This window comes from Echinops telfairi, unplaced genomic scaffold (genome assembly GCF_000313985.2).
Source record: "Echinops telfairi isolate 266 unplaced genomic scaffold, ASM31398v2 ScPeMD7_3533;HRSCAF=4204_0, whole genome shotgun sequence".
NCBI classification, from domain to species: domain Eukaryota; kingdom Metazoa; phylum Chordata; class Mammalia; order Afrosoricida; family Tenrecidae; genus Echinops; species Echinops telfairi.
In genome coordinates, this window is record NW_022107431.1 from 105,979,258 (window position 1) to 106,001,297 (window position 22,040).

Here is a 22,040-nt window from a genome sequence, read left to right on the forward strand (position 1 = left end):
TCAAGGGCTCATGCGGGAGGGGGAAGCGGGGAGGGAGGGGGAAGATGGGGACCTAATGTCGGGGGTTTAGATGGAGGGAGAATGTTTTGAGAGGCGATGTACAAATGCGCTTTACACAGTTGATGTGTGTATGGATTGGGATAACAGTTGTATGAGCCCCTAATAAAATGTTAAAAAAAAAAAAAAAAAAAAAGGAAAAAATATTCTAAAAAAAAAAAAAAAAAAGGATGCCATGCCTTAAATATTTTTATATAAAGTCTGAATTTTAATATATCCCTCTATCACATCATCTCACTATAATAAAATGGCAAATTGTGAAAAAAAATCTGTAACTGAGCAAAACACACACATACTTTTGTGTAAAAAGAACAGACTTTATAGAAGGTGTCTCTTTACAAACGATGATTAGTTTTGAGCTTCTAGGTAATTTTTATTATTTCCTGCTTATAATTATATAGAGTCTGGAAAAAATTTGCCTTGTTATAACTTAAAATTAAAACTTATATTGAATAAGAAACATCTTGTCTTCTATCTGTTCAATGACTTCATTATATCTGATTCCATTAGTATTACATGTGAACAATAATTACTCTTGGTTATACTGCAAGATATTATTACAACTATAGAATGGCTTAAAATTTTATAAATGTGTTCTGCTTAACCTTCCAAGGTTAAAACTTGCCATGTGGCCTTTAACATAGGCACAGGGGGTGACAGTAAGGAAATGTGATGGGAATGCTGATAAAATTGGCGCAAAGAGGCTAGTCATTAAGAGTCATAAGCTATCTATTACTTAAAAGTATTCTCCTGTAGGCTCTACTTTTTGGTGAATCTCATCTGCTTGGAATGGATAACTTGCATTAATTTGAATACTAACCCATTTTCTTATTAAACAAATTTGAAATGACATGATATTTTTGGCTTTGTTATATTCCTTTCTCTTAATCTTTTACTTTTTTCTGGGAAGGTCAAAGAATTTATATTAATATTCCTAACATTACTTCAGAATATTCTTATCTCTTTGGACATGCAATAAGGGTAAGGTGACTAGGTGACATGGCATAGAGCAGTGTAGAAGTACAGCTAAGTGAAAGTCCACCTTTTGTTTCTTACCCAACTGTCAATTTTGTTGCAAGCTTCACCAGCAGTGTTTATAACAGCTCATGTTCATCTAGTCCTATAATTCCCCAAGGCATAGAAGGATTTTAAGGAGATGAGGGGAAGCTGGATTGAAAATTTCAAATGGTTCTAAATGCCCTATCTCCTTTACCCTACGTGATATAGGAGGCTTGGTGGGGCTGTCAGGGAAGCATTAGACTGGTAAGCACAAGGTTGATAGTTCAAGCCCAACAGATGCTCAGGGGAAGACAGGTGAAACTATCTGGGCCAGTAAGAATTAAAGCCTCAGAAACACCACTATGAGTCAGAATCAACTCAATGACAGTGAGTTTAGCTCTGAGTTTCAGATTCTTGTATAAACTCAAAAGACTCTCAAACTCACTGCCATTGAGTCAATGCCATTTCATAAGGACCCTCTAGGACAGGGTAAACCTGTCCTTATGACTTTCTGAGACTATAACAGCTTATAGGAGTAAAAAGTCCTGTCTTTTCCCATCAGAACCTGATGGTGGGTTTGAACTACAGCTTCCCAATATTTGCACACTGTGTCTCAAATATATTTCCCCACATATTTCTCTTTTAAATGTGTTCCCCACTATTACAATACAACAATCCATGCATTGGGCATTGGTCTATATATACCATTTATTCTTTAGGAAAAATGGATATGAGTCCTAAGATATTTTAACATATAAATAAAATTATTATCTTAATGAATTTGTATCTTTTACTTTGCTGAAGGCAATATTTTATATTTAGAGCAGTTATCAACTGTTCTCTCTCTCTATATATATATATATACACACACACACACATCCACAAATATATGTGTGTACACACATATATTTGTGGATGTGTGTGTGTGTGTATATATATATTTACATACAGATGCTGAAATTTATTCTGTTGTCAAGTTAACCACATTGTCAGTATTTTGCACATTTTCGTGTTGTCTAAGTGCAGAAAATGGAATAATCATGTTAGGGTGTAATTTTAGAAGTATAAAAATTAGCTACGCCAATCCACCCATTATTTTCACCTCCGTAACTTCCTTGTTTTCGCCAGTCCCCAAGACTTCCTATGATTTCTGTAGAATTGTCCCTAGCAGAAATAGCTGGCCTTTTCTCCCCCAATCCATTTCTGTGAGTACGATTTCATTTCTGAAAATGGAGCTTAAGCATTCTCGTCTTTATATTGCTAGCTGCAGAGATCTCACTCAAACTCCCCTCTTTCCAACGAATGGGCTCTGGAAGCTTAACAAGGATCCTCTTCAGAGCTGGACATGCATCTAGGGAAGCTGCATAAATACATGCCCACCACCTCCACTATGGACTAGCAGCCACATTGCTACAAATAGACAGATCTGCCAACAAGCATTAAGGGCACTGTGATGAGCTACCCTGCATGACACCCTGAAGAATCTAGTTTCCCTTGATGTGCATAGCTAAGCTCTATTATCGCCAAGAGAAATTACAAGTGAGTATCCAGGGGAGAAAAGACGCTGAGAAAATGCACTTCTCTCACAAAATCCACACTATGTCCCTACGAGACACTAATGCAGACCAGCCAACTAAATCTTAAACATGATCAGCAGACAAAATGGCAAATAATTAACTTCTTTCCCCCATCTGTGTAGTGTTTTCCTGTCATTTGTTTTCAATTATGTTTATCACCACTTTCCAGCATTGGACATAGGTAAACAGTATTTTGTTTTACTTTAGTTGGCAAATGTTTTATTTTATTTTTTAATTGAAAAAATTTACAATCAATAGCTAGTGAGACAGGGCTTCATTGAGTGCAGGATGGAATAAAAACATCCCCAGGGGGGAAAAATATCAGGTCCACTGGAAGAGAAAAATCGCTTAATAGAGTAAATCTAAGCACTAATTGAAAAACGTGCAACTTCAAAATTTAAAGATCAAATAACATATATTACTTTTTCTTGATAGTATAGAAAGCCAAAAAGATAACATATAAATAGTTACGCAATGTAATCATGTTTCCATATCACTAAACACCTTCAGAGAGAAAACTGCAAACCCTTAAAAAAAAAAGCACAATACAAATTATAAACAAGATCCTTCTGTATATATGCAAAACTACATAGGCAAATTGTAGCATTCTACAATTTGACTATTAAAATGGCCAGACTCGAATGGTAGATGGGTGAATATATAATTTTTACCTTTGAATAACAACATTCACTATATTTGCATTAATAGACAAAAGAACAGCTGTTTTCAGATCTCTGAATGCTGAGCAGACGGAAGGGAATCCTGGTGGTGCAGGGTTTAAGCGCTGAGCTGCTAACTGAAAGGATAGCGCCTAGAACCCACCAGCTGCTCTCTGGGAAAGAACAATGTGGCTCTCTTCCATAAAGATTTATAGCTTTCCAAAACCCAATGGGGCAGTTCTCTGTTCTACAGGATTGCCATGAATCCAAATGTACCCACGGATATGGGCTTGATTTTTGTTTTGTTTGGCGGGGCGAGCAGGGAGAGGGAGGTTGAGTTGTTTCAAAGAAGCCAGATTCAGAATCCCACTTCCATTTTTTTGTTTAGTATAGTCAGTGATATTTAAAGTATAAATGTTTCTAGATTGATCATGTACTAATGGGTTTCATAATTGGTTGGAAGTCAAACGATGTTTCCATGGGTGAGCTCTGATCCTTTTTAAATATTTATCTTTGTTCCCATGCAAGAACTATGCACCAGCCTTTGATTCCTATATATGCTCTACAACTATTTCTGTTTTAGCCAAGTCACATGCAAACAGCAGTCTATGCGCTTTTTATCTTAGAAAGACATCCCCCCTCAGCTGGTAATTAAAAATCTCAAGAAAGAGGACATAAACTCAGTTGCTTATTGCATCCTGTGTTGATGAAACTATATGATCACTAATCTTCGGAACTGACCTGATGGTACTAAGGTTTTGTTTTGGATTTTTTTTTTTTAAATAGCATTTTGGAAGGAAAATGTTCCACTTTTAAAAGAAAACATATTTAGGCAGCAATAAATGTACTCTAATTTGATAATGCGGAGAACATCGGAAAGAAAGGGAATTGCAGAACACTTAATAGTGCTCATGGGGAACCTGTGTAGACTCAGAAGTCATTTGAACAAAACAAGGGAACGCTGCATAGTTTAAAATCAGGAAAGTGTGCATTAGGGTTGTATCCTTTCACCATACTTATTCAATCTCTATGCTGAGCAAATCATCAAAGAAGTCAGATTATATGAACAAGAACGTGACTTCAAGATTGGAGGAAGGCTTATGAACAGCCGGCAACATGCAGAAGGCACAACCTTGTTGTAGAAAGTGAGGAGGATTTGACGACAAAGATCAAGGACCGCCTCCTTCCACGTGGATTACAACTCCATGTAAATAGCACTAAACGTCCTCACAATTGGACCACCGTGATTAATGGAGCTAATACTGAAATTGTGAAGGGTTTTGTCTTGGTTGGATCCACAGTCCATGCCCATGGAAACAGCAAATCAAGACATTAGAGGACGTGTTGCATGGACCAAATCTGCGGCACAAGACCTTTGAAAAGTGTTAAAAAACAAAAGTGTTACTTCGAGCATCAACATGTGCCTGACTGAAACCGTGGGAGTTTCCATTGTTTCATGTGCATGTGAAGGCCAGGCAATGTAAAGAAGACCAAGAAGAATGGTTGCATTTGAAGTATGGTGCTGGTGAAGAATGCTGAAAGAACATTGAATCACAGACTGCCAGAAGAACAAACATTTTTCTTTTACAGCCAAAATGCTCCTTAGATTCAAGGATGGAGAGACTTGGTCTCAGAAACTTAGGATGTGGTAGCAGTAGATATAATTTTACAAAATATATCATTTATGGGACTGCATGGTGGCATCATGGGTTAAGCATTGGGTCACTAACAAACAATAAGGTCAGCAGTTCAAAAACACCAGCTGCTCCATGGAAGAGAGAGAAGGTTGTCGTCCTCAAAAAGACTTAGAGTGCCCAAACCCTAAGGAGTATTTCTATTCTGTCCTGTACAGTCATTATGTGCTAGAATGAACTGAATGCAGTTTGATTGGTTTGGGGGTTGATATGGGGGATGGCGATCAATTGGAAAAGGACAGAGATATCCTTTTAGGGTGATGACAATATTCCATTTCTTGAATGAGCTGTTGATTACAGGGATATATACTGGTCAAAGTAGCAAATTATTCACTGTGCATTTCCGTGTATGTAAAATTTACTTCAATAATACAGGAACAATAATTTTAAAGACTGGTTTAAAGTTTATTGCGATACATGCACTGTCCTAAGTACGCTATCTTACTTGGTCTTCGTAACAGATCTCTTGTTTTAGATTAAAAATAATAATAAAACAGCAATAAGAGTTAAAGCATGGAAAATGTTCTTGGTGAAATCATTGATATCAAAATATTTGTGCTATGTGCTGGAATCTATGCTTTACACTGTGGATACTTGTGTAAATCAGATAATGTCCATTTAATACTGAGTTTAAATAAAGATAAGATTACAGATTAAAGTAGTGCCTATGATTTAAAACAACAGCGCATTTCCTTAGGTGAAACTATTAGGAAAGCTATCGTAGCTTTTTGCTTTGAGAAGAGTGTGTGTTCTAGGAAAATCACATTTGGGCTTCAGGACATGTACCAGACAATTTGGCTAGGCCAAGAATGGAAGATGCTGTGGCAGAGGGAATGGGATATGGTAAATCCCCTCTGTGTGGTTTGCTGGGGGAAGTACACAGCAATGAGACACTTCCAACAGTCTCTGAGAATAAAGAGTTGCACATGGCAACAGGCACAAGCCTGGCAGAGGCCCCCTAAGCGATGGATTAGTAACGACTCCTACAATGTCGGGATGACTGGAATAGAATGAAATAATGGAAACGTAATGCAGATGGGGGGTGAGGTGGGAGAAGGGTTTAGGGGTCATTTCATGTAGGAACTTATGGGCCATTCTATAGGGTTTGAATTGTATTCCGAGGGTAATGAAACTAAACTTATTTTAGGTGTAGGGCTTTAGGCAGACAAGTATCATGGTTTGATGTACAGTATAACTTTCAAAGATCACTAGGCTGTGCTGAGAATGGTTAAGTACCTCGAGAAAGGGCACATAGCCAGTAAGTAATAACGCTTAAAACCCTTCAGTGACAACAATGAAGCTTTCATTATGCCTCCAGCCCCAGTCAAGTCTTCAGACAACTGGGGCTTGGACTCAGCCGCTTGAGGGACTCTAGAGAGGCCTGCCCGCTGAATAGCTCCCCACTTTCTAGTTCTCAGACATGGCGAGAGCTATAAATATTTAGTGTTATTTTAATTAAGCCACTGAACTTTGAGGTAATTTGTTACGTAAGCAATAGATGGCCAGTAAAGATGATCATTTTCATTTTCAAAAAATAATGGTCCATCTTAGGAATATACAAGATTCACTTTTTTAAACTTTACTTGGAGTTTATAAAAATATATAACAACATTTTAAGCAGAAAAAGAGGATGGTGGTGTCTAATACAAAGAAAACAAAAATAAGTATCTATGTGAGAAAGAAAACCAGAACTAATTTATATTTTGTAAAAGCAATATACATCATTCCTACTCATTAGGAAAAATGATTTTAAAGTACAGAATTTAATTACTAGTTGGTAAATAATAAGCAAAAAAGAGGAAGGCAGGGAACGAGATGCATTGACACGGTGGCTGCAAAAAATGGGCTTAAACTTAAAAATGATTATGAGGATGGTACAGGATCAGGCAGTGTTTTAATTTTGTGTATATACTGATGTAGCATCTCGTACACACACACACACACATCTATCTATCTTGATTGTAGCACAATGATGAAACATTTGGTACCTAACGAAAAAGTGCGGTGGTTTGCTCTGAGTGCCTGCTAGTACTATCCAGTGAGTGTTAGGTGGCTAACCTCAAAGTCTGTAGTTCAAACCCACTGGCCAGCCCACATGAGAAAGATGAGGCTATCTGTTTCCCTACATATTTGTAGAGCCTCGGAAATCTCCATCGTTGAGAGTCAGAATCGTCTCAATGGCAGAAGGGGATTTGCTCTGAGGGACAAAGACCTGCTGATCTGCTCATATAAACTGCCCCTAAAAAGCCTCATGGGGCAGTTCTGCTCTGTCACCTGTGTTGCAATGGACCACCGACCTGATGGCACCTAACAAAAATAACATGAGTGTTAAACATAGTTTAACATAGAGCAAAAATAAAGCCACCATGAACACCTTCCACTGGGCCAAGCTGCTGAACAAGACTTTAAAGTGTTGAAGATCCAGGCTGTCACTTTGAAAACTGAAGTCCATGACTCAAGCCATGCCATTTTCAATTGTCTCCTATGTATGTGAAAACTGGACATTGAATTAGAGAGACCAAAGAAGAATCGACACATGTGAATTACTGTGCTAGGGAATAAGATGGAAAGTCCCATGGACTGCCAAAATAACAAACAAATCTGTTTTGGAAGAAATGCAGCTGAATGTTTCTTCAAAGCGAGGATGGCGAGGCTTCATTTCATGTACGTTGGGCATGTTATCAGGAGAGGCAGGTTCTGGGGAAAGGACATCATGTTTGGTAAGGTGGAAGGAAAACAAAACAAAGACGGTCGCGGAGGAGATGGACTGATACAGTGGCTACCACGGTGGCTCAGACACAACAGTAACTGTGCGAAAGGCAGAGGGCGGAGTAGCGTTTCATTCTGCTAAATGTGGGGTTGCTATCACTCAGAATCTACTCCTAACAACATCTAATCTACCCCGAACCACAACAACACGAACAGTCATAATTTATGATTGCCTATTCTTTTACTACTCTTAAAGCTCATCATTGCTTTCTTTACACTAGAAATAAAATTTTAATCCTTGATTCAGACCACTAGCAGCCTGCAATAAATAAAAATACATCTGAATTTAGCTCACTTTGAATTTCATACATTTTAAAGTCCATAGTTAAGACCCAGACCCAATCTAATCATAAACTCAATTCTTTCTTCCAGGCTTAAGGTTTAAAAATTAACTGACTGGCCTTCACAAAAGAAGTGGAAGGCTAACTTTTTATCTGCAAATATGCTTTCCCCCGCCCACCCCTGATAATAAGCATTAATGTTCAGTCTTTAGTTCCAGAGTTTGCTGTTGCAATGTTTATGACTAATATACATAATAATAATGCAGCGTTTACGCTGTGGTAAGGGCAAGAAGCTGAAAGGCAAAAGCGGGCTTGATCAACAGCTGACTTGTGGAGGAATTAGCTGGATGCCGCTGCCCCTATTTTCTGCTTTAGATGTTATTTCTCTGTCAGATGAGAGGCATTCTCTAATAGGGGCTTTAATATTTATTGCTGTACTTTAGAAGTTTCCTTCGACACAGCGAGTCAGCTTTGTTGTCTCATATGCATTGGACGTTCGTTAACCTCATTTAGCTTCCTAGGTTCATGAAAGACCTGGCTTGGTCCTGAGTGATTTGATTCATGTTTTATTTTTTTTATGTTCTGACAACTGGCAGTCACTATAAGTGAAGAAATTCTGTCTTTAGTTCCTGCTCCAAAAGAATTCAAAGTGCTTTTCAGCCCTTTTAAAACTCTGCAGAAGTCTTCTAAACTGCCAACGTTTCTGAAATGGTCCCCTGTTCTATTTCGGCAGCATCTACAGACTACACCCTCTACAGACACTTCAAGTCTGAAGGTCATCTTGACACAGAAACATCCAGCCTAAAAAAACCCAGGCTGACCTCACCTTACATTGTGGTTCTTTTTGTTTCTGCATTTCTAGATGTATCTCGAAAACCCAAATTGCCCACACTGGACAAACTACAGCCCGAGGCCACATCCTTTATGCCTAAAGCTGCTTTCAAGTTACAAGAGCAGTGTTGAGTAGTCAGTGTGGAGATGTTACTCATGGCCATCCAGACATGGATGGTTCCTGAGGACCCGCGGGGGCAGAACTGCCCCAGTGGGGTTGGATACTATAAATCTTTCTGGGAGTAGAAGCCATAGCTGCACTGACGGAGCAGCTGGTGGTTTCAAACTGCTGACCTTGTAGTTCACAGCCCAATGAATAAACCCACTGTGCTACCAAGACTCTTGAATGTCCACCAAAACATAAAATATTTACTAAAAGAACACACCAAACTCGCTCTCATCCGGCCGATGCGGACTCATAGCCACTCGCTGTGGGTTTCTGAGTCTGTGTCTGTTCACAGGAGGAGAAAATCGTCTTTGTCCCTTGGAGCTGCCGGTGGGTTCCAACTGCTCACCATGTGGATTGCCGTCAAACTTGTAACCACTACACCACTAGAGCTCCTATCTACATGTCCTTTATCTCAACAGTTCCAGACCCAAATTAGACTCGAACATTTGTGAAAAGACTTCTCTCTATGGGTTCCAATTTCCCACAGGCCAAATTTTGTCTTCGTCAAACGATCTCAGTGAAAACTCTAACTCTTCATCTCAGACTCACCCTGGGAAAGGCGCTCCCCCAATTTTAGCAGAACGAGCCATTGCAAATTCTGTGACCATGAGCAGAGTTGCCCATGAAGGACCAAAAAAAGGGTTTCAGCTAAGCTTCCAGACTAACACCTAATTTTACTTTGGGAAAGTAGTCCACGAAAATCCTATGGGTGAAAATAGAATATTGTTTGATGGAATGCGGAAAGATGGGCACCTTACATTGCAAGGGATTCAGAATTCACAGTGAGTGCAACAATGGGCTTGGGTGGACCGACACTCGTGAAGGTCACACAGTACCAGACCACATTTGGTTCTATGTACATGGGGTTGCCGTAAGCTGGCGCTGACTTCAAGACAAGGAACCACAGCAATGAGGCTTCTCATAAACATTACCATGTATGATCAACTACATCAGAGCTCCCTTGTTGGCATTAACCAAACTTCTGACCAGGTTATACTGGATATTGTGAGGAGAGTAGCAGAAAAATGATACAGATGGAGAAATCTGTCATTTTCCTACTAGTTTGATTCTAGAGGAGAAAAACAGATCATCTTTATCCTGTGTAAGACTATTGGAGAGCCACTCAACCATCTCAGGGCCTCAAAGGTACTTTCTAAGTTTTCAGTGTAAGACTTCAGGGACTTCTGTCAGTTTCGACTCCTTCTTATCACAGAAGAACAATAATACTTTTAAAAATGGGTCTGGGTTGCAATGATTCCAAATGGGCTCCCTAATATGCATGTGACTTGTTTTATGATTTCTCATTTCATAGAAATATAACCTCATTCATTCATTAATTTTACTCATTTGCCCAACATTTATTGTGCAAAATGAGTACTGACATTAATGGGTTTAAAGGCTAGAAATCAACCTAAAATATTTTCATTGAGAACCACAGTAGTGGCAAAGGTTAATCAGTAATTAAACAGTCATCAAATAATGTGTCAAAATAAAACAAAGCGACTGGTTCTTTGTGTGTGTGTGTGTGTGTGTGTGTGTGTGTGACTGGTTCTAAACAGAGAAAGATCCCAGCGACCAGGGAGCGACCAGGGAGCAGGAAGCGTGCAGAATGGGCTTTACTAAGATGATTTCCAGGGCCTACTTCCTACAGGATGGGAGCATTTATCAGGCACAGTAAGCAGCCAGGACTAAAGCCCAGAGAACAGGCGCCCAGCAGGGGACAGAAAAGAAAGGCAGAAACCTCGCCTTTGTTGACCACACAGAAGTCCTGCTGGGACTATAGCAACCTGAAGGGAGGGAGCTGCCCAGAAGGAGTGCATTGTTCTATTTGCTAGGAAGTCGCCTTATGTGCTGGAGGTGACCCTGAATGGGGATTATGTTCACAACATAGAACTAACGCTATGTGCCCTGCAGACACATTTGGTAGGATTTTATGCAGGGAAGTGATATAAGGTATGGGTTTCAATTTTAAGGTCTTTTCCCCACACCTCCCCATAGTAATACAAAATAGAGTGGAACCCAGCTCAAAGGATGTTATAGTAGTCTGACTTGAACATGAAAGTATTCTCTATAAGGTTTACGTCACTATTGTGCTTTTAAAATACATCTGTATAAGCACTTGTTAAAGGAGCTTAGGAGGAGAACTATGTATACCATTGTGAGATTCACTAATATTAACGAGATATAGGTCATTAGAAGCTTGTCATAACCAAATTGCATAGAAAGTGTCTGAACTTAGACCTAGGAGACATAGAAACATATGACCAAAATGCTGTGACACACACACACACACACACACACACACACACACTATCAAATTCAAACAAGCACTCTAATCTCTAACTCTGAACAAAAGTTTCATCATTCTAATCTATGACCTTGGAGAAAAGACATAATATACTAGTCTTTGACATCACCGTGGCCCTGTTCTGTGTAGCCAAGGTGACAAATTCACATAAACCCTAAATTTTGCCAAACTCACACAGGGCAAGAAGGCCGAGACAGGGCTGAGATACTGTTTGTGACTGTTGACTTTGAATCCTTGTAACAAGGGACTTCCAATGAGTTTGAGTAATAGTTAAGCTTTCCTCCCAAGATCTCTTGTTAATGGTGAAAGTCTAAACTCTAAAGCTTTGAACTATAAGCATTACATTAACATTGTAATTGCTAATTGTGATTCTGTGGTTCTGAATGAAGGTTATGTGTTCCTACGTGAGAAGTCTGAGTGTCTATCTATTTTCTAAGATAAAACCCTATGCAAGTGAAACAGTTTCAAATCAGAGGTGGTGGGAATAGAGAGTAGACATTAGCAATTCTAGGGAATTTTCTAAAAAGTAGTTTCTTTACATTGCCTAAAGGGCACTTTGTGTAACTACCTAAGCATAAATGAACAGAGGTAACCAGGGTGCCTGATGCTCCCAAAGCAATACTAGCATACAAGGTAGAGACTTGGTTCTTTTCTGTTGAATATTGAGCTTCAGAGTTTGACCTAAGAACACTCATTTACTACCCAAAGTTATTTGGCTTCTTAAAGGTCCGCTATCTCAGTAACTCTTTATTGTCAAATAATTCTATTTTAATTTCCTTTGTTTATACCAAAGCAATCCAACATGTGAATTTTTTTACCTTATATGGAGCTGACTTAAATAAGGTGATACAAACACAAACTAGAAATGTTTATTAATCAGTGACGAGAAGGTTACCTTGTGCCAAAAGTATTTCCCCATTGCACTGCCTCCTGTTTGGTTAACCTCAATCTAATAGGATAAAATAAGCCTTGAAAATCCAGAGTCTGGGGAAAATGAAGGAACTAGCAACCAGGCTGTTTCATGGTTTGCTAAAGCTTTTTTTTTTTTTTTTTAATCTAGAAGACCGCTGGTAGAGTGACTAAGTACTTCAAAAAGGACTCAAATGAATCACACATACATTTATTATCTTCACATTCTTTTTTATAAAAATCACAGTCAGCCATTAAGTTAGATATTAAAAATTCTCAATAAGAAACTTTAGATTCAGCCATTTGGATCATGCACACATTTGAAATATAATAAACACACATGTTAGACGTCATTGGCCAGGATATAACTTTGAGGAGAGGAATGATATCTACGTAAGTACGTTTCTGTTGAAGGTGAGGAACATTGCTTTGAATGACTTGTCAAGTAAGAAGAGTCACACCTGTTAGATTCTAGAGTGTTATTAACTCAAACCCAGGACCCAGATCAGTCATTTAGAGCCTACAATAAACTCACTGCCGTCAAGTCGATGCTGACTCACAGCGACACTTTAGGGCAGGGGAGACTACCCGTGTGAGGTTCTGAGATTGTAGTTCTTACTGGAGTAGCAAGTCCCATTTTCCTCCCGAGGAGCTGCACGGCGGTTTCAAGCTGTCGACCTTGCTGTTAGCAGCCCAATTTGTAACCACAATGCTACCAGGAACAGACTCCAGGAATAGCCTTAACACTATTTTGACTAGGATCCTGTCGATATTAGAGGTCCCTAATTCTTATAAAACTAAATAATGCTCCTTACTGACTCCATAAGGGTAAGGTCAAATTATAGATTCAAATGACTCCATCCATCCATCCATTCTTACAGTCAATGATTATACTATGCTTACTATACTCAGACTATTTGCTGGGCAATGAGGTTAAGAATGAATGTAAAATAATTCTGCCCTGAGAAGTATGTAAACTCTCTGCCATCAAGTCAATACTGACTCATGGCAACCCTTTGTGGGCTTCTAGGACCGTAACTGATTACAGGAGTAGAAAGTCTGGTCTTTCTCCTGCAAAGCTGCTGGTGGTTTCAAACTGCTGACCATGAAGATCAAAGCCCAACAAGTCACTACTATACCACCAGGCCTCCTTGAAGAAGTACTTAGAATTTTTAAAAGTATGTAACATAATACAATACAGTAGCTGTGCACTGGTGTTCACCAATCTCAGAGTAGCTATGCCAAAGAATGAAGGAGGAAGAAAATTTCCTAGAGGGCACAAGGGCTGAGCTGAGAGTCAGAGAATGAGCAGGAGCCAGATGAAGTTTTTTTCATGCCCAGTGATGTGGAGAACAGATCCAGTTTTCCGGCATGAAGGGCAGCATGGAAATGGAACCCATCGAGGTTTTTTGACAGACTAAGTAGGTGGGTGTTGCCACTGTTGTAAAAGGCAAATCAAAGAACAATATGATGAAGTTGGTGAGGTTAGAGTCATGACACAGTTCAGTGGTCTCTCGGCTTCTGTATCTGCAGAGATCTTTTCTTAAGCAAGAAGCAATCCTGAGCTCTAATATATCAATGTCACAAAAGCAGCAAATGGTAATCCTCACACTTACGTCAAACGTGGTTATGCTTGTGTTTGACCACAGTTTAACCTTGATCACTCTGGTTAGTGTGGCGGCTTAGGTTAAGGATGCTGGCAGCAGTGGACTATTGAAGATGATGAGCATCTGATTGAATCAAGAACTTGACACGAGTGTGTGATTTATTATATTTGTTCTATGAGGGAGATGGAGACAGTCCAGATGACACTTAGAATTCTAGTGTGTGTAACTGGATTGGAGGCTACAGAAAATGTACTCAATTTAAACCTCATTTGTTGGAGTTGAGATGGGATGTGGGCATGATGAATCTAACAATGAGCCGGAAACTGGACATAGAAAAATTGAAGCTCAGAAGAGAAGTTGGGAACTAGATTCACAGCTGGGAATCATCATTATCATCATCATCATAGTTTCTACTTGATGAGGGCTTACAAAAATCCTAGGTGCTGAGGGACCTTTGTATGTTCTGTCCTTTTAAAATTCCATAGCAACACTGGAATGAGCACACTAAGATACATGTAAAGTCTAGAGAGGCTGTGAATCTTTCCCACAGTCATTGAACTGGGAAACAGCACATTTAGAATGAAAGAAAAACAAACAAACAAAAACTACAAGTTTAGTGGAGTCAATTCTGACTCCCAGTGACCCCATGTGTGTCAGAATAATACTGTGATTCATAGGGTTTTCAAGGGCTGATGTTCCAAAAGTAGATTCTCAAGCCTTGCTTCTAATGCACTTCCAGGTGAACTCAAGGTTCCCACCTTTTGTATAGAAGCAGCGCATACTAACTATTTGCACGATTCCAGACTCTGGATGCTTACGTGGCCAAAAAAATCACCTGCTGGTAACCATGACAACTCAAGTAAGAGCTCTCTCCCAGGACGACACTAAATGAGGTGGACTGGCACTGTGGCTGCAACAATGGACTCAAACGCACCAATCATCATGAGGGTAGTATCTGACTATTGTCAGAGGGTCACTAGGGTTCAGAAATGACACACTAGCATCTAACAACAACAACGCGAGGAGCAACCAGCAATGAATATCAGTGAAAGCGGCTGGCTGATTCAAACAGTACCAGGAGGGAAACATGGGTCACTGTATACGCATATTCAATACTCCTTCAGAGAAGCTGAAAGCACACGTCTTCGGAGATCACACTTGTGAGTGAATGTGTGAAGCAGTTGTGTCTATGACAAAAGACATGGTAGCAACAGGTGAGTTAAAGGTACTGAAACTCGAGGTTGGCTTTCTTTTTAAAAACACAATTCTGCCATAGTGACAAACAAACACAAATTTTCCATTAGGACCACAACCTTCTAGTTTGTGATCTCTAAATAAACCACAAAATGAACACATAGCATCTTTCCCTTTTTCAGTTGAAGGAGGACGTGTATTAAATCTTAAAAGACACATGGCCGACACAGACGCAGACACACCATGTTGATGAGAGAGCCCATTGGCACGAAGTCAAATGCCGTCCCCAAGCTGACATCGTCATAAGCACAAAATGAAGCAAGAGGGTGTTTGCAGATGACGTGAGGTTGACAACGTGCTCTGAAACAGAGACTATGGATGGGCCCTAACATTTACTGACAGGCCATGACAGAGGAGGCCTAAGAGAAAACCAACGAGGAGAGAAGAAACCAGCGTCTAACAAGGGTGGAGAGGTGTCCTGCAGAGAGAAAGGGCGGAACGTGCGAAGAGAAAGAGCAGAGTCCCTTCAGATTTGATCAGGAGGAAGTGGAGTGGCTCAAAGAACTTGCTAGCAGAGGCCACACTGTACCAGAAAGAGGAAGCTGCAGAAGACAGGGAGGTGAAGGCAGTCAGGAGAAGTGATTTTTGTAGACGTATTTCATATTTGAGAGTGACAGGCCAATCTTCTCGCCCTTCCACACAACTTGGAGAAGCTGTCTGCGTACCCCTGGAAACCTACAAGTAAAAACATTTTCTAGAACTGTGATGCCACGAAAAGGCCTGGCAGTCTAACTTAAGGGACATGTCACCTGCTGCCACAGCTTAGTTTTCAGACAGTCTCAACCATGGTGATGGAAATACCCTCAAAGGTTATTTGGAAACATGACACAGCCCTTCATATAATTCAGTGTGCCATACAAAAGACATAAGACATAAATGGTTCCTAACTAGTGCTAAGGAAAATGTTTGTCTCAGACATGAAAGCTTCCCTTGACTTTATCTATCAGTAAGGGCTCTTTGTTGGTCTCCAGATTTCTTAGAAGTAAAGTTGGCATCTAACTTTCCTCTCATATTTGATTCCATTGTTTTGTACATTTCTTATGTACAAGTTAGTGCCTATAATTTTTTTATTAAACTTTGGTGCTCTCAGTATGTCCACGTATACCAGTAAATTGATCTTAATTCTTGGAGTATTCAGGAATGTACCAAGTAGGCTGACTTTCTGGCATTCCAGAAAGTCAAGTGGAACATACAATTCCTGGTGATCCATGCGCATTTGTCACAGCCAATCCTTTATCAAATTGGATATAAAAGATGAGGCTATATAGGTAGAATATGTGGTTAATTATGATGATCATGTATTGATGGATCTCTTTTGGTAAAATAAAGGTATTGAGGATATGTGGATTGAATCATATAAACACTTTTTATTCTTGAATTGCTTGTATATTTTATTTCACTGACACCTATATACTGCACTTCTTAAGGATGGGGCCCATGGTTTTAACCTTAAGCATTCTGTGCCTAACCATTAGTTTAGGAAGATTTCTGATTGGGCGATGCTGACCAAAAGGCACAAAACCCTGTCTACATTAGAACATTTCATACATAATGAAGTTAACACAGCTAAAGGCCCAAGAGTTCATTGAGTTTACAGACAGATTTTATTCCTCATTTGTTGACAATCAGTGCTTTATAGATATCAATATGCATGTCAAAATCTGGACTTCGGTTTGCCTTCTTTAAAATTAGGTAGTGGGTTCGTGGAAGAGAACGGTATTCCCAGCATCTTGCGTGTTGATGTTATCTAAGAGCAACACCAAAACCAGTGTTTGCCAGAACTTAGCTTTGGTTAGTGAGAAGGAGTGCTGGGTGCACTCTAATATAGTAAATCACTTCAAAGCCTTTTGTGAAGAAACAGATACGATTGAAGAAAATACCAGGCTCTGAATTTATTTGTTCCAAAGATAATCTTTGCTTTCTGCAAAACAGTAGTTCCCAAAATAGTCTACATGTCACATCAAAAGATATGTGCATACTTTAAGGTGCAAAGAAAACTCTTTACTAATAAGCAACCTTTAAGATAGAGAAATACCTTAGTTGAAAATTTAAATGCATAAAAGAGAGTAAAGGGTAATGTCACATTAAAAGAAAGCTCAAAATATAATGAAGTGAACTATAATTAAATTTTACAACTGAATTTTAAAAAGAGATATAATAACTTGCATTGATTCCTTACTTTGCTATGGCAAATGAATCTGCAGTTTAAATATTTTAATACATCGTATTTTAAACAATGGATGATTTCACTTTGTTCCCATCCAAACTAAAAGTAAGCAGGGATCCACAGTAGTGAGATAATCAGGTGAGTTCTATTTCAACACTCATTTCAGAGAAGAAGCCCTGTAGGCCACTTCAAAACTACTCTGAACAGCAGCCTCAGAGAACAATTTTCATACATTCCAACTACCCAGGACAACTCAAAGGACAGTTTCAAATAACCTGTTCACCAAAAAGCTCTATGGAATGTTTCCATTTTTCCAAGTTGCAAGTATTATAGCATAAACCAAAACTTAGCAGGCACTTATCGATGACAGAATGCCCAAGGCAGCAAACCCCCAAACAAACCTGCTTGCCATTTAGTCGATTCCGGCTCATAGTGACTCTGTATAAGGTTTCTGAGACCAAATCTTTAGGGTTCAGATAGCCTCATCTTTTTCCTATGGAGGGGCTGTTGGATTTGAATGACAGACCGGGTAGTAAGCAGCCCGGTGTTTATCCCACGGCAACACGAGCAGTAAAGGTGTTCTAGAAACCAAGCCAACTCCATGTCATCACGTTGACACTGATATGGAGCAACCCTAAGGGACAGAGTAGAGCTGTCCCACATGGTTTTCAAGGGCCCAAAGCTGTAAGGAAGCAGAAATTCCCATCTTTCTCCTACAAAGCAGTGAGTGGATTCCAACCATTGACCTCCATTAACAGAGGAGAGTTTAATCAAGTGGTGAAGAGGTCCTGGGTACAAGCTAAAGCATTTACAGCCATCCCTGAGCGCTATCATGCGTCTGTTTAATGCATCCCTGAGTTTCTGCAGATCCTCGTTTTACACGGGTAACACGCTATACATTGTTCCTGTTCTTTTTTGTTTTAAGCATTCCTACCACTACAATAAAACATGTATGGCCTTTCACACACCAAAATCTCATGTAGAAAATAAAGGGAATTAATTTAATTCAATTCAATACACAGATCATAATGAAATATATGATTCCTCCAACCTTGATATTTCTGAGAGTGACTAGCAGTATATACTAGTGTTTTATTTGTGTGTGTGTGTGTGTGTGTGCCCCTTTAGGATTTTCATCGCAAATTGTGCTAAGCTTGCTAGTTCCTCTGCTCAGAACTGTTCGTGTAAAATTAACATAGGATCATAGCATTAGAGAAAACCATTAATGTCTCATTTTCTTTAGCATCCCCAAAACCTATCATCTCTCACAAAAGCACCGTGGCTGTAAAGCAAATCAAGTTAATGGCTTTGATTTTGTTTTTTAAATAATAAGAATACACCAGTCATTCCTCATGATCAGAAATGAAAAGTGAAACTACACGTCTTATCCTATCTTTGAGACATATTCACAATTTTTGTGTGTAGCAAAAAAGACATTTTTCCTAGAAAGGAGGGCACTGAAATTCTGGGAAGGTCAAAACGGGCAGGCACGATGTAATTTCTCAAGACTGGTTTAGCTTCTGAAAATAATTATAGTTTATACTGTCCAATAGGATAGTCACTAGATACAAGCACCTGTTGAGCATTTGGAATGTGGTTAGTCCAAATTAAGATGTGTTGTGAAGGTCAAACATATACCTGATTTCAAATACTTAATTGAAAAATTATGAAATACAACGTTAATATTGTCCATATCAATTATATGTTGAAATAATAATATTTGGAGTATACTGAAATGCTAAAATGGATTTACTTTTTAAAAAGGCTTTCTTTTAATATGGCTTCCGGAAAGTTTCAAATTACATATAAAATGTGGATTATCATTTGCATTACAGTTCTATTTGGATGGCACTGATTTAGATCACTATAAGTGTGCAGTAGTGAACCTTGCAGGAAATTCCATATTCCATAATTTGCTCAGAACTTATAAAAACTTTGCCACACAGCATGAAATAGTTCCAAAAGCATATTTTCTACTGAAGATGATGCAGATTTGCATAGTCTAACCAGGAGAATTATTTGAGTGCTTGAAGTGTTAAAAAAGTCAGGAAAGGAGGCTGTGGGTGAAAACAAATCCTGAAACTATGGGCTAAACCTGACTTGAAGTCTGCTTTATTTTGCTTCGGGGGAAACCTCCCTTTCTGGATGGAGATTTAAGGAAAAAGAATTGTGAGCATGAATCAAGAAATGAGCATTTCTGAGGGCTCTAAAGTCTAGCCCAAGAGACCAAGAAAGAGTTGAGTGGTGACAGGAGCAGCCTAAAACATCCTCAGGACATACAGTCTTACTTCTCAGTCTTACTTACTTCTTTGGGCTGCTGCGCTCCTTCCCGCTCGCTCTCCCTTCCCCTAACCTGACCAGGCCATGCCCATGTGCCCCCTTATCTGTTCCACCACTGCTGAATTGGTACTTTTCAATCTCCTCCTCCAATATCAATAGAAGCACTCCCCTTACCTTTGAACCATTTTCTCCCTGTTTTTCTTTCCCATGTACTTCAGTCACTCATTCATTGATTCCAAGTCAAATCCAACTCATGGAAAGCCCTTAACCCTGCAGGGTAGAGTGGAGCGACCTCTATGGGTGATCAAGACTCTAACTCCTGATGGGAGTAGATTGTTTTATCTTTCTCCCAGAGAGCAGCAAAGCAGCTAGTGGTTTAGAACTGCTGATCTTGAGGTTAGCAGCTCAGCTTGTAACCCACTACTCCATCAGGACTCATTATATATATATATATATATATATATATAAAACAGCATCTATAAATGCATATATATGCATATATATTTGATGCTTATAAATACATATATGCATTTATATATAATGTTTATAACATAGGATATAGTTTAATAGATATTATGTTTTCTCATCTTCTTTAAGTTGGGAGACACAGGAAAGAAAAAAACAATATAAAGTATTTCAATCTCAAATTTATTAAGGTCATTTTTACCTCTCCTCTGAAGCCTTTATTAGGTACTTGGCTGTGTTTTCTTATTAAAGAGCTGGTGGCCTCCTCCTAGCAATGTGGTTCAAGACTAGATCTCCATCAGAATCACCGCGTTTTCTAGGCCCTACCCAGTTTCTCTGGGTGAGCACCAGGATATCCGGAATGTAGATTAGCCATGTAAACAGACAATCCAAAACCTGTACTGATAGCCAACGTATTAAATGAACCAACTGAAAAGTTAATTTTAGTGTATATTGTAAAGTTTAATTATTGACTTCTATGTTTGAAAAACAACAACAGGCCTAAAACCATGTGGTTAACTGACAAACAAATGATCAAGGCAGTATTTAACAAAATCCCTTCCAGGCTGGGGTAAAATCACCTAAGATTGCTCTAATGGGTTTCTTGAGATATATTTTAGAGTTGAGGATCATTTCTGGAAAAGACATAGCTATTCAACTCAAGTCAATTCACATAAATAGGACATACACTCTTACATCCCACGAAAAGTGCCTATGCGGTTAAACTGCCATTTTGGCTAATTACCAAAACACATTTTGATAAAGGAAAAAAACCAAAAAGGCATAAAACCTCCAGTAACTTCCACTTAATACACACTTCCAGTATTGATTAGGACATATTTTAGGTTCATGCTCAAGAGCAATTTACAAGCTACTCCTGCACGCAATGTAAGAGTCGATATGTTAATTAACCAGGCCAAAACACAAAATAACGAGTCAAAGCTTGCGTATTTGCTGTCTCCAGGCTTTCAACACAAAGAGCTTTCATACCATGTTTAAAAATCAAAATCAAAATTTTGGGCTCTGAAGAACAGCTGCTCAACCCCTAAGAAATTAAGCCAATGACGATATTTCTGGATGGGCATAGACAATGATTTTCATAAGCCAATAAAATTATCTTGCTTTTAAAATGAATTTGATCCATTCTCCATTTTATCTAGAATAAATGTTCAGATTATCAATAACCAGTTCTGTGTCAAAACACAAGCACACCAATGGAATTAGATTAATTATCAGTCCTACCTTATTATGCGTCTGAGTCTGTCCAACCAGTATGAGGATGTTGGATGAGATGATCGACAGGCAGAAGTTAATCAGAATTATGGACCGCTCAGAACGTATGTACCTAGCCAGAGAAAGAGTGTGCAACTTCAAAATTCAACAGAAACAACTTTTTATATTTTGGAAAATCAACAAAGCTCATCAAGGGGAAAAACAAACTAACACAGGAAAAATATGGAAGAGAGATTTTTAAATAAATGTTGCTTCAGAGACCCAATGGTATAGTGGCATAGAATGTGCAAATGTGCTTCCAAATTACTTTCTCCTTAGATATTTGAATGGACATGTTGGCAAATGTGCCTAAGTTCAAGTTGCACATGTGCTTCCTGTATAACCTTTTTTAACTAATAATAGGAAACATTGATGTGACAACTAGTATAATGCACCTTTATAACACACACCCATATGCATTCTGTACGTAACAGGTTAAGTATTACCATCTGAATCAACCAACAGAAACTGAGACAGCAACAAGAAAAACAACAAAATAAACATCCCACAGGGACTCAAAAGGATCCTTGGTGATTACTAAAAGAAAAAGACCATCACGCTCATGAAGCCATGACCAGTTTCCCCCCCGCCCCCATCTACCATTTCATACATTGAAACATCTGTATGTAGTCAGGCTGTTACTCTTTATATATTTCAATTCCTGAAAATTGGGGCAAAAAATCTCTCTACAAACTAATCTGATTCACAAATAATTTGCCGTTAGATTGAAAAATGAAATAGC

The 22,040-nt window shown here is 38.9% G+C and overlaps 1 protein-coding gene across 3 annotated transcripts in view; it reads right to left on the minus strand.

The window, feature by feature from the left end:
- ADGRB3 (adhesion G protein-coupled receptor B3) overlaps positions 1-22,040 on the minus strand; it is a 513,164-nt gene that overhangs the window by 138,996 nt on the left and 352,128 nt on the right. For all 3 annotated transcript variants that reach the window (XM_045294359.1, XM_030886780.2, XM_045294360.1), the window contains exon 17: positions 21,269-21,371. In XM_045294359.1, the coding sequence (XP_045150294.1) occupies positions 21,269-21,371 (103 nt within the window). The remainder of the gene's footprint in view (positions 1-21,268; positions 21,372-22,040) is intronic.